Consider the following 14,636-nt stretch of genomic DNA (forward strand, 5'->3'; position numbering starts at 1 on the left):
TTAATATTTTATTAAAACATTTATTTTGAGCTACATTGTAGAGTCACAGCACAATTGCCAGTTTTATTTATTTTTGTATTTATTTTGAGAGAGAGTGAGAGAGTATGTGCCCATAAACTGGGGAAGGGAGAGAGGCAGAAGGAGAGGGAGAGAGCGAATCTTAAACAAGTTCCACGCCCAGCGCAGAGCCTGACATGGGGCTTGATCTCACAACCCTGAGATCATGACCTGAGACAAAATCAAGAGTCACACTTAACCAACTAAGCCACCCAGGCACCCCTTATTTATTTATTTATTTATTTATTTATTTATTTATTTATTTATTTATTATTTAAAATAACTGCCAGTTTTGATAAAATTCCCTTTCACAGTAACCTATCAGAATATTTAGAGGGTTTAAAATAAGAAAAAGAAAGAGAAATTTCACTGACAGATCTTCTAATATTGATTTCAATCACAAAAATAAAAAATATTAGCACCCATACATAAGCATTCATAAAATCTGATTTTAATTAAGTAGATATTTTAAGTTGGAGTATTTTAAATTGGTTTAGAGTAAACTATATTCATGCAAAATAGCATAGCTTTCAGGACTCTCATTATGGACAATCAAAAAGTTTAAATGAACAAACAAAAAATGAAAACTAAGTTCCAAAGAAAAGATTTTAATAACTATTAACTTAACTAGAGAGTAGAAACAATCAGGCACTATAAAGGCAATTAATTTCCAAGAATCCAAGTAATATATTCTTTATTGAATATACACTTAAACTCTTACAGTACATTCCTAAGGCACAATAACACAAATTGTATGAAGTTTTGAATTTTTTAAAAATCTGTAAGTACACAGATAATGCTGAGCCAAAAAGCTTGTAACAGCTGTTTAAATTTAGAAAGTACTCTGTTCAACGATGCAGACGTCCCATGCATGGAACTATTATAATACTGTGACTCCACCAAAGGACGTAACCATAAGTTTCACTTTCCAGAAATCCTATTTAGTTTCCCCCATCCTGTTTTTCCTCTATAATGACTTTAAATAGCATGGTTCTTTTTACTGAAGCTCTATAACTCTAGTAAGTACTAAAACTGGGGGAAATTTCACATTTACTTTTAAATTTGGGTCAAAGTGAACAGAAAATGGACGTTTTGGCTATAATTTCTAAAATGTTCAAGGAAAAAATAATTTGCAACTTATAAAAAACTTTAGCAATATCACCTAAGGGTCTTCAATTTTAAAAAAATAAACATTTCCGAGGGATATATTTTTATAGCTTTCTTTGGTTTCTTTAGTTGCTGCTCATTGCTGTGACAGACAACCGATTACAGGGGACAAACTCAACACATTCCATATAGTGTTTTTCTAAGGACCTGTACAGTGTTTTGGGCTTCTTTTAAATCAAATATTAATATTAATAAACCACAGTTATTTCTCTACCTTCCTTAGAATAAATGCAAAATTATTTTGCACTATAAATAATCTGCCTCCACCAAAATGTTTAGCAAGAATGGAATTAAAGTTTTAGGCTTATCAACAAATTGACCCCTTTATTTAATTCAAAATAGTAAGAGTAAGCTTTAATACTGTTTTTAATTCTTCACTTACAATTACAAAATACTATCTTTAAAAGACATATTTGAGAAAAAAGTTATAGTTCTTAGCCTTCTCCAAGTTCATCCTGTCAATGCACCAAGGAATGGCTAACATAATCCTCCATTACCCTAACCTCTGTTTAGGCATTAAACTAGTTCTCAAAGTGAGGAATGTAGTATTTTGTGATGAGCGGCTTAAAAGGTTTCAAGGCATCTTACTAAGTCTGCAGGGCTCTTTATTTGCTTCAGTATTCTTACTCTTCGTGATACTCCTGCCAGACTACTGTCTCAGGGATCTCTTACCTCCTTCACTTATATCTCCTCCTTTATCTATCCATTAAATATTTCCCAGTATTCTGTTCTCAGCCTTTTCCTGTCATCAACCAGTGTAAATCTCATTCCTATAGCTGCATCTGTATAATGTGTTATAATAAATACATATAGCACACATATACACATACTTATATATACACACACACTTTCATACCAAGGACTCCCAATCTCTCTCTGAAGTACCACCTAAGTATTTCTACAGCACAATATTAAACCTGTTCCTCTTCTAGTGTTTCCCACCACACTTGGTGCTGCCTGAGTGAAGCTTCTACAACACAAATTTAATCACATAACTTTTTCTGTTTGAAATCCTTAAATGTCTCCCTCATTGTTTTCCAGATTATGTCCAGACTCTTCCGGGTGAGACAGTCAAGCCCCTGCACATTCTGACTCCCATTTTCCTTTCTAGTTTCATGCCTAACCACCCCAATCTCCTTCCTCCATCCAAGCTATTACCGGTCAAGCTCCTAGAGGATTCCTCAGTCAGTCATGCTCCTTTCCTGCATGTTTATTTTCATATGCTCTTCTGTCTGGAATGTTTTCCTCATTTTCCCTAATGTCTGTCAAACTCAGCTCATGAGTCACTTCCTCTGAGAAGTCTTTCCTAACCTCCCCAGGGCTGCTTTCCCCTGCACTCCCCAACAGAGACCTAAACTGAATCGATCTCATTTGTAATTATGAATCTCATCTATAAAATTATAATCCACTCCATCTTTTCCATGATTTAATCTTGTATTTAATACATAGCAGGTACTTATGGCAAATTTAATTCTACATGAAAATAGTTTAAAGATTAAAATTGACCAATGGCAAAGAATTTTGTTCTTTATCACAGATGACTAAGTTGTCTAAACACTGAGATTTTTTTTTGACAGATTTTTTAAAAAACTATAGACACTGGTTTCCAATCTAACATAAACCTTTTCATACAAAATAGAAAATGTCAAGTCGCTAAAGTAACATTCTCTGGGCTCAGATTAAATTTAGCTCGTGCAGGAACACACGGATTAGTATTATCTATGCAAATGAAAGATATAAATCTTATTATCAAAAAGGAGCAATTGCTGAGAAACAGAACAAATTTAGTTGAAAAATAGTTTTCATGCTAGCAAGGTAGCCTATGGAGAATGGCTTATCAACATGTTCAAGAAGAAACCACCTACTACAAAACATTTTGATTAATGCTTTACTTTCCTAAGTTCTTTTAAAACATGACCAACTCTTCAGCGACTCTACTTGCGTCCAAGTCATTCTGTTAGTAGCACTAAAAGCAGATCTCAATGAAGCAGAGCAGCATTTGACAGGATCACTCAGGCGGGAAAAGTCCTGAAACACTTACCAGTTTAATAAACTGTACAGAGCAATGACAGCATCAAAAGGGAGGAAAAGCAAACTAGAAGTATAAGGTGACAAGTGAAAGGGGAAGAGAGCTGATAAAAAATAATTAGAAATTAAATTTTAAAAGAACAGAAAGATGCTAAAAAGCAAAAAAAAAAACAAAAAACAAAGAAAAACATCAGAGGTAAAGACACATAACTATGCCTGCACAAGAGTTTACCTCTTTATTTAAAAGTTTGGATAGAATAAGTAATATTTATACCTTAAAAGTGTATGGAAAGATAAAAAATAAAATGTGGCTAATAATCAATTTATAGAACTATGTTTCAGAATATACAAAATGAAATAAACTTGTTACCTTGATTTCTCTTTGTTCAACAGATTTTTCCCATATTTGTTGATCATATGCTCCAATCTATGAAAATAAATAAAATACAACACTGCATTAAATGATTGTTGTTGGTACCTGTCCAATAGGTATAACTCTGCTTGCATTATAAACAACTCAGCATTCATTCAGCACAGAGTAGATTCAACTTTGTCTCAGACTTCTGGGATCGGTATTGTGCTGCAGTAGTTCTCAAAGGTACAGTTTCAGGACCAGCAGTTTTAGTATCACCTGGGAACTTACTGAAAATGCAAACTCTCCAGCCTTACCCCAGAGCTGCTGAATCAGTAATATGGCTGTGGCACCCAACTATCTGTGTTTTAAAAATTCCTCTAGATGATTTTGATACACTACTGAAGTTTGAGAACCACTGCCCCAGGAAATCCTTCATTTTAAATAAACACAGCTCTGGTACCTCCAAGAAAAAACTACCAATAATAATTTCTTTATGGAGTTATTTTTAAAGAAAACAAATGCTACAGAACTAAAAATTCATTAACATGTAGATCAGGATTACCACGTGGATTACTGTTTAAATTGGAAAATAAAGTCTTGAAAATGATTGAAGACACAGGGTAAACATCAAGAAGTAGAATTCCTTTTAGCTTCTATCCCCATCGCTCTCAAGATGATGGAAAGTTCTCTGAACTATACCTTCACCTGGGCAGGATGAACAAACCATTCCTACTATCTGTCTCTAAGTTCTTTGCTGTTAACACCTACTGTCCCCAGCACCTTAATTCCCAGTGTCCAATGGGACACTGAAATGGGTCATTAGTTTATAGTTTTAACTGAGGATTTTCCCTTTTACCGTTAATTGAAAATTAGAATCCTGAGAAATTAAAATTGCTTCAGTTAATTACAATTATGAGATAAGACAGACAGAGACCAGAGACAGGCACGGATATTATGAGGATATTCAGGAAAGAGTATTTTCTGACTCAAAACATCATTCTACCCAATAGTTTTTTTATCTATACATTTTTTTAAAATCTTGTTTCAAGAAATGAGAAACTGAGAATCCAAGATGTGTTAAAGACAGACATGAAGGGGGTAGAATAAAATGATTACATGACTCCATAAGTGCCCTTCATTTCAATTATTCTCTCTTACACATCATCTTATTCATACAAACTTCTCTGGTCCTTTCAATCCTTTTCTCTTTTTCATCAATTTCCTGTGACTCCTTTCTTATTTTTAAAACCGCTTTGTGATATAATATAAGCTGCAAATTAAAATCTTAGAACACCTAGACCAAGCTACATGGACTGAACTGTAACCAAACTGCCATGAGTCTCTCTCTAAAGCAGGATAGATTAGCAATAACCAATTGGTTGGACTTAATGGCAGAGCTGACCTGCAATGACTGGTTGTCCTTTGCCCTCCCAAATTTTAAATTCAATCAAACAATCATCCTTTTTAAAACCAGAAAAGGTAAGTATGGGGACACAGATTCCACAAGAGCAATTCTGCTTTAACTTGATAATTCAGAATGACTGGGTTTAATCCAATCAAAACTTATTTTTAAAATGTGCAACTATTTCAGTGGCACTGCACATATTTTAGTGAAACAATAACCCAAACTAATAAAAGATAGGTACCAATACATTTTAATGATTATTCTGGCAGTATTTTGTTTTCATGTACAAAAGAATGCATTAAATTCTCTTTAAAAAGAACTCTATTTTTATTTCAAGATGACAAGAATATGGACATGGGAGGGGCGCCTGGGTGGTGCAGTAGTTAAGCATCTGCCTTCGGCTCAGGGCGTGATCCCAGCGGATCAAGCCCCATGTCAGGCTCCTCCGCTGGGAGCCTGCTTCTTCCTCTCCCACTCCCCCTGCTTCTGTTCTCTCTCTCACTGGCTGTCTCTGTCATGTCAAATAAATAAATATCTTAAAAAAAAAAAGAAAAAGAATATGGACATGGGAATATATCCCACAATCTTAAAATCAGGGAAAATAAAATAATGCATATGCAAAAGACCAAATCAGAAACGCATGTCAATCCTTGGCCTTACTAGGTCTGATGCCATTCCAGCATGGTTATCAATAACTCCAGGCTTAAAAAGGCTCGGGAAGTCTAATAAATCTTGCAGAGAAGCGGTGGCTAAAAGTGGAAAGGCTTTTTGAAGGCTGAGGTACTTGTAAATAGCAGAATGTAACCCTAAAAAAAGGGCAGTAGTGGTGAGGGGTAGTCCTATAAAAAGGATAAAGATGGCTTTTTTTATTGGAGAGCACTTTTTTTTTTTTTCCAAAGACTTGATGGGTTAAAGGAAGGACAACTTTTACTGTAACAGAATGTGGGATCTTAGCTTTTTTTTTTTTAAACTAGACAAATGTCACTTTCAATTACAAGCAATTAAATGTCTCTCCCAAGTGGAGACATCAGTTTTCTTTTGCAGCAGACATTTTTGTTTTAAAGATACTACCAGATGGACCCTTCAGTTACATAAGTAAATAGACCACTTTCTTGAAAAACACTGTGAGGGTGCCATGAACCTAAATGCAGGCGCTTTACATGGTCACAGCTCTGCTTACTAATGCAGACGCCATTAACAAATTACTGTTAAATATAAATTCAGACTGAATTGTATCTGCAAATTGTTTGTTTCTTGGGATGTGTGTGTGCCACATCAGAGGCCTCATGAAACCAGGGTGGTGGCAGGATGCCAGAAGGGACAGGGAAGGAATTCGAAAGACCCCCTCTGATCTAAAGCCTCATTTGATTCCACGATGAAATCTGTCAACATAGATCAAACACCTGCAGCTGAGGTCAAGCTGTCTCCCTGAAAGAAACATAATCTTCTGGTCAACCGACATAGAGCAAGAAAAGAAGTGAACCTTAAACTGAAGAAGAGAAGAACCAACTGCTCAAGACTTAGGGTCAGGGATGAAGAAAAACTTGCAGAGCTGTGCTAACAAAATTAAAAGCAAATAACTCAACAAATTTTTCCAAAGGTTCTATTTCTATTCTATCTCTAACACACAGACACTTGGCAGACTTTACTAAATCACCTAAACTTGAAACTTTCTTTCTTTTTCTTTCTCTTTCTTTCTCTTTCTCTCTTTTTTTCTTTCTTCCCTTCCTCCCTCCCTTCCTTTCTTCCTTCCTTCTCTCTTTCTTTCTTTTTTTATTTCTTCCACATAAAATTAAATCACAAAGCTGAGTTCAATTATAGTTCTCTGCAAAATATCAGGACAAAAAATTACCTTATTTTTTAAATGCCATACAAAAGATTAAAGGAATCTCAGCAGTAACATTTGTCTAACAGAATAGAATTTTTAATCAGATAATATATTCTTCAACTGAGAAAAGAATATTATGTAATATTTTGGCTACTTCCACATTTCGGCTACTCCTAACGATTCTCCCCTGCCCCCCAAAATGCCTCCACCATTTGGGTGTCTAGAAAAGTGCCCAACATTTTATGACAGCAAAAGGATATATATACAAATAATGCTTTGTTGGTAGACAGACTTACAAATATCAAGGTAATTAGTGTATGAGTAGATCTATGGCTTTCCAACCATATTCTTCGAACTGACGAGCTGTTTCAAGGAGGGAAAAACATTGCTTCTCTCATATTATGAGAGAAGACTCTGAAATCCTGATTTACATTTGATGTGCAGACAACAGTTCTGTACATATTAAAAAAGTTCATTCTCTGGTGCCTGGCTATAGTAAGCAATTTTATTAACACTCTGGTTATTATTCCACAGATGCCATGAACACCTTAAGCCTCCAGTCTCCTCTTACCCAACCAGAGATGAACTCTTTTTTTTTTTTTTTAACCTCGTCCCAGACCCAACACTTTGCCCTCTACAAATTCATCCTGCATCTTCAAAAGCAGGTCTGACAATCCTATATTGATCTCTTGCAATACTTCCCATAATAACGGTAAAGACAATTCTAAATTTCCTTCCCACAGGCTTTAATTCCTAATTACTGTGAGCATTACCTCTCCCAGCAGAACATCTAGCCAACCACTTCGACTACTAAGATTGAGGCCGTAAGATGCAAATATCTTTGTTTGCTATCTTCTCCATCTCTAGTATCTGTTTTCTCATGGATTATTTCTAGTATTTTCCTTCCTCCTAGTTTTATAAATGAACTTTGCACCTTTACAGAGGTTAAGACGATTAGAAACCAAAAAAATAAAATTAAACAACTGAGGGAATAGCATCCTGAAAGTGGTAAAAAAAAATTTTTTTAAGGAAAAAATAAGCAGAAACTAAGATACCACAGTAATATCAAGTGAATTAAAATGGAATTAAATGAACACTATATTTTCTGACCTACTGAAGACTATCATAAAAGGAAAATGTATGTGGTATAAATCTGAAATTAATGTAGCTAATGTTACATTAAGTATATGTGTAAATACATAGTAGATATTTAGAAAGAAACATGAAAGCCATTAATAGAAATTATCTAAAAGAAATATATAAGAGAACAACACTTTTACTTTCTTGTATGTATTCACTGATACTGTATCATTTTTTTTCCTAATAACAGATAGGCACTACTTTTACAAAGCAGGATTCTAATCCAGGTCTGGTGGACTCCAAAGTAATCTGAACTAATTATCTAGGAAATTAATGTTACAAAAGTATCTTCACAGGGAATCATCTACCTCTACCTATCATCAGTCTAATTTTTTATATTTCTGTACACTGAGACAAACAAAATGGGGAAGGGGAAAAAGAGGGGAGGACAAGGAGGGAAAGTCAGGGATAGAGAGGGATGAGGGAGGAGAGGAATGGTAGGTGGAGAAAAAGACTATCTTTGTCTAGGTGTCTGTCAGAATCAGGCTTCTAAGAAAAAAAATTGTAATGAATATGATGGTACCAAGAGTACAAATGTAGACAATTAGATGGTGAAATGGGAAACACATATCACTAAGGAATTCTAGAAAAGAAACATTTGAAAAATAATTTGAAAAGCTACTCTTAGGTAAGCTGATTACCTCTTAGGTCATCACATTCAGAACAGCAGTGGCTCAAATATCAAGAGGCTAAAGAGAAGGTGTCTTGCTTCAAAAAGGTAGTTACCAAAAGTTTAATTAGATTAAGTGCTTAGATAAAAGACTTAGAGTTGACAAACAAATATAAGCAGGGCAAATGAAGACCCAGATTTGCACACATATTTTAAGCACCTTATTTCCTTAGTGAATGAACAGATAGACCATAATACTATATATCAAAGTCCTAATTTTTCCTACTTCTATCATGCTCAGTTTCATTTTTTGGAATCTCATTTCAGAAATTCTGAAAAGCAAGCTATTAATTCCCACAAACATCAAATTTAATTCAAAAAGTTAACACAGAGCCCAAATCCCTTCTTAGCTTGGCCCACTCAGTAAGCATCAGAGGCCAATCATGTGCCGGGACAAATATAGTCCACCTTTGGTAGCAAGAGTATGTGTTAAAGGCATGACAAGGATGCAAGCTCAAGAATCTCTTAAGACAATTTCACCATTAAAAAAATAAATAAATAAAAAAAACCCCACCAAATACAAAGAAAGAGATGCCTGTGACCTTGTTGATTCTTTCCATCTCTAAAGTGACAGTAAATATATTCTATTTTTTCTGGGACTACTGTTTTGTACATACATCATCAACTACAAGACCCTTATAGGTAAAGGTCATACTGCTTTTTATACCTATGACAAGTCCCATATATATATATTTTTAAGATTTTATTTATTTATTTGATAGAGATAGAGACAGCCAGCGAGAAAGGGAACACAAGCAGGGGGAGTGGGAGAGGAAGAAGCAGGCTCATAGTGGAGGAGCCTGATGTGGGGCTCGATCCCATAACGCCGGGATCACGCCCTGAGCCGAAGGCAGACGCTTAACTGCTGTGCCACCCAGGCGCCCCCACAAGTCCCATATTTTAATAGTGATTTATTAGTTGGACAACCAAAGATAATTTTTAACTTTGAGTCTTTTTTTTCTTTTTATAAAAATAGAAGTCCTCAATCAGAAAATACCTTTGTTATATTTGGAGTGTTGGTTTTTAATCTCTTATTCTCCCACTGCCTTAGTTGATCAACTTTTAATGTTTGCTGACAGGAGCAGAAAAGACCCCAGACTGTGCAAGAGAAGTAGACTTTCATCCTGCCTCCATCATGACTAGTTGTATGGTCTTGGCAAGTTTTTTGACCTCTGAGCATCTGTAAAATGGGGACAATGAAACATATTTCACAGGAACTAGAATGTAAAAAGGTGATGTCTGGTATACAGTTGGTGCTCTTTAAATATCAGTTCTTTCCTTTCTTAGTAAATCAGTCTCTCTAAGCCTTAATACTTCATTTTTAAATTGATAGAGTTGACCTATACTTAAATTAATTTTATAATAATATTTATATTCACTAATGATGATTTGGATGGCCACAATTTTTTAATGTATGAGTATGGGGACAGAAAAGACTCATTACTACTATGAAAAAAAGAAAGAACCAACAAAAGCAGCTAGAAATGCCTAAGCAAAAGGTACAAAGAAGAAAACAAAAGTTAGGTGTGTGGAGATAAATGCCATTTTCTTAATTAAAAACCAATGTTATACTTTTTTTAAAGAATTGTTCAGTTTGTAAATGAAAACAGGGCTGTCAACACCCAAAACCTAATTTGCCCAGACACTTAAACTATGTAACTTTCATTCTCACAAGTTTGATAAAAAAGAGAAATTGAAGTGTTGAACAATATAATAAAATTAAAGTTACTGAACAAAACAATGACTGAGAATAAAATACCCAATGAAAGAAAACTTATATCTATAACCCCTCAAATTATGCTGTCACAGCAGACATTATGAAATCAGACCTAGTACTTCTGTTCATATCACTAAAACATACTAAAGAAACTATTAGGGTCACTCAGAACTATTAAAATTATTGATTAACCTTGAGATAAATCCCTACCCAGCATTAGTAGAAACTAATTCTTGAGACTTTTTTTTAAAACTTTTAATTCCAAAGTATAGCTCTCAAAGTTTATCAAATAGGTTTTCACTGTTCTTTGCTCGTAACTACCGCCTTTCAAACAGATTTCTCTATTGAAAGCCTGGCAATATCTCTGAGTCCTTACACCTGCTCCTGAAGAGCCTTGTTTCTAACTTACTATCTTGAAAGCACTTCCCCTTACTTCTCCATTTATATACTCTCCTATTCTATTCTCTCGTTTCTTCACAATGTCCTATATTTTTTTAAAGATTTTATTTATTTATTTGACAGAGAGACAGCCAGCGAGAGAGGGAACACAAGCAGGGGGAGTGGGAGAGGAAGAAGGAGGCTCCTAGCAGAGGAGCCTGATGTGGGGCTCGATCCCAGAATGCCGGGATCACGCCCTGAGCCGAAGGCAGACGCTTAACAACTGCACCACCCAGGCGCCCCTCACAATGTCCTATTTTAATCAACATACTGCCCAATGTTTGTGATTGCCCATTATGTGCGTGCACACGCAGGCCCCCCCACACACCTATAGAAGTCAGACACTCAGGTGACTTTAACAATGAGGAACAAATGAGGAAGTTGAATCATTTAATTATACGATATGAACGATGAATGAGGATGATGTCAGACAAAAAGGTGTGGTCTGAGGACATGGCAAGAGCCAGTAACTCTTTTGAATGTATAACAACTACCAAATTATTTTACCAAATCTTTAATTCTTCTGAATCAGTATTTTTTAGAACTCTAAAAAAAATGAAAAGCAAACTCTAAAAAATATGAAAAGCTAAATCACAGAAGCCTTTTACTCCAACCATTAAAACATTCCTCTACAAATCTAGTGTTATTTTGGGGAGGGGAGGATATGGGTAAGTATTAAAAATTAAGATATCTTAACTGGAGAAAGAAGTCTAAATCATTAAACAAATATCAATAATTATAAGCAAAGAGTGTCTCTGTAACCTCTTCGCTTCAACTGTCCTTTATTTCTTCTTTTAGTTAATAGCAGAATCATATAATCAAATGTGTTAACTACGGGAAAGAAAAGCTGCTTGAGTAAAAATATAAAACTTCTAAAAAGATTAAAATCTTTTTTTGGGGGGGGAATGTAACTTTTCAAGAAAGGGAACAGATTTCTAGAATCTAATCAGTTTTAAAATACATATCTAGCTAGCCTCTGACATTCAGACAGAAACACCGAAGTCTGAGAACATATTATCATCTGCAGATACTAAAATCTAGGTAATCAGCAAAGATTCCATTAATTATAAGCAATAATAGCTAAAGCCACTTAAAAATCCTCCCACATATTCTGTCAATTTATGCATCATCTAGAATCACACCCTTTCCTGCTTTAACCCTAAGAACAATGTATTACAGGTCACATACATATAATCAAATCATGAATCATGACCAAGTTCCTATTGCCTAGGGAAAACCAGTTAATGATATAGTAAAACACTGACTCAAGTTTGGGAAGCCTTGAATAGTGTTCTTTAATTCAGCAAAAAGAAATGACTACAAAGGAACCTGCCTCTAAGAAGTAACAAATCCAAAGAAAAATATTCAGAGAATATTTAGTTATAATTCAAAGCAGAATCAAGTAAGCACTACTGTATTATTCATGAGTGAGAGATTGAAAAACAGCAGTATTTGTGAGGTAAAAGATACAAGAATACAAAACTTACTGAATATGTAGGCATGGGGAAAAGACAGAGAAGACAATTTCTGGTTTAAGTATCTAGGACTGCACTGGTATCATTAACCATGACATAGAATAAAAACAGATTTGAAAAAAAGGCTGTTGGAGCAAAACACCAGCTAGGTTATCAGGGCTAGAGTCAGAGAGTTGGGAAGATATGAAAATTGAAACTTAGCAGCAAAAACTAGGTGTTTGGACAATTCGTGTTTAATGATAATCTAGGGAAGCAGAATAGCTTCAGGAGATCAAGAACAACATACTAAGAAAGATAAATATCACCTGGAGGGGAGATGTATCAGAGTCAGGTAAGGAGACTTAGAAAAATTTCTCAGACAGGAAGGAAGAAAAGTGGGACAATACACTATAATAAAAGCCAAAGGAAGAAAGAGTTTAAAGAAAGAAGGTAAAATAAGAAGAGCTGAAAATATTGAAACATTTTGAGGAGGTTAGGTAGGTAGTTCATGTCAAATAATCTTGATCTCATTTAAATTGGAGGCAAAGTCATTAGCCAAGATATGGAAGCTTGGAGTCCGGAGAAGCAACCATTCAGGGAGAAGCATACAGTGTCAACTAGCAGATTAGGGATACCACGAAGAGCAGACACGGCAGAGTTGGCATTAGAAGCAGTCTACTGGATGATGTTTGTATTTTTCCTTTTACTACCACGACCAGGATCAGGAGGGGAAGAATCAAACACATGCATGCCCACCCTGCCACCAAATACCTACAGTATGTCAAGGCTTGATGTTACGCACCTGACAAGGCCCCTCAGTAAATCTTCTATTTTCCCTTGTCCTTGCCTAAACAATTCAGTGCTAAAGTCACTAAACAGGGCAAAACCATGGGGACCCAAAGCAGAGTGTCAGTGTCTGACACATGGGTGAGCTAGGTGGGAGGTATCAGCCCAAGTGGGGTCTAAAGGGGAGCCTCGTGGGCTATGGGAACTCAGAGCCTGAGCAGGGTGAGAAAGGTGACCACATTTTGGAGTAACCCAGCACAGACAGGGCGTTGAAACCAATGCACGGTGAGGAGGACATTCAATTGGAGAATATCCTAATGTGGGTGTCAGAGCTCAAGAAAGATGAAGAGGTCTAGAATAAAAAGTCTGAATGGGATGAAAAGGGTATCCATATACATAATGAGATGGCACTGAGATGGGAGACTGGTTACATATGTGGAAACCAAGGTCTCGATAGCCTGAAAATGTTCACCCCTGTTTATTCAGAAATCTCTACCTATAAAGCTACTAAAGAAATAAGAGATTAGTTCAATGACATGAATGCTATATATAAACAGGGGAAGGGTTTAAAAAATAATGGCACATTTATACAATAAAATATTATGCTTATTAAAATGATGTTTTAAAAGGATATTCAGTGATGTGAGAAAATACTTTTAGTATGTTACACAAAAACAGGATAACAGAAAAACTAAATACAACAGGATGCTAATTTTGTTGGGGAAAATTCACAAGCTTAACAGTAGGGTAATTGTGTGATTTATATTCACCTGCATTTTTCACTTTTCCTATGATAGACATTTATTACTTCTTTAAAAAGACTCATTTATTTGAGAAGGAGAGAGAGAGAAGGGGGGAGAGGAGAGAGGAGAATTCTAAGCAGACTCCCTGCTGAGCCCAGAGCCCAATGCTGGGCTCAATCCCACAACTATGAGATCATGATCAGAGCTGAAACCAAAAGTCAGACGGTTAACTGACTGCACTATCCAGGTGCCCCAACAAGTATTACTTTTAAATCATGATAAAACATCATTTTAAAAATCAAGAGAAAATGAAAGCTAATATCGCAGTAATATTAAGTGTTACGTATTGGGCCAGATGCTTTTGAATACATTTTCTCAAGGAAAAGTACTGTGAGAGGGGTAAGTTGTTAAGAAAGCAATTACCACTGTACAAAATCAATTTAATTAAGTATCATTATGAAAATATAAACAAGATTTTTCCTGTGAGTTACAGAATGGAAATTTCAGCCAAGAAGTTATACTTCAATTTAAAAAAAAAGTTATACCTTAATAACAAAACTGTAAAAGTCTATTACTATAAAGGGCAATTAGATACCTACATCCTAGGATATAAGGGGGGGAAATGAGTTAAAGAACCAAGATGCTAAAATATATACTAAGTGCCCCAGAAAACAACAACATTCCAAATGGGACTCTTGTGGCAGAAGGGTCACTTAACTGCATTAGGTGGTGATGGAAGGAATTCAAATGGTTCACACAGGAAAGGGAGGGAAGGGAGGGAAGGGAGCCCAGTAAACGGTTACATGGTAGAACTGGGAGAACTCCAAGTTCTGGAAGCCAAGGAGAGA

General features: G+C 35.5%; 1 protein-coding gene across 2 annotated transcripts in view; it reads right to left on the reverse strand.

The window, feature by feature from the left end:
- Positions 1-14,636, reverse strand: part of PHTF2 (putative homeodomain transcription factor 2) — a 114,618-nt gene that overhangs the window by 46,867 nt on the left and 53,115 nt on the right. For both annotated transcript variants that reach the window (XM_040644321.1, XM_040644322.1), the window contains exon 3: positions 3,623-3,679. In XM_040644321.1, coding sequence (XP_040500255.1) covers positions 3,623-3,679 — 57 coding nt within the window. The remainder of the gene's footprint in view (positions 1-3,622; positions 3,680-14,636) is intronic.

Source organism: Ursus maritimus, unplaced genomic scaffold, assembly GCF_017311325.1.
Source record: "Ursus maritimus isolate PB19 unplaced genomic scaffold, ASM1731132v1 scaffold_3, whole genome shotgun sequence".
Lineage (NCBI taxonomy): Eukaryota > Metazoa > Chordata > Mammalia > Carnivora > Ursidae > Ursus > Ursus maritimus.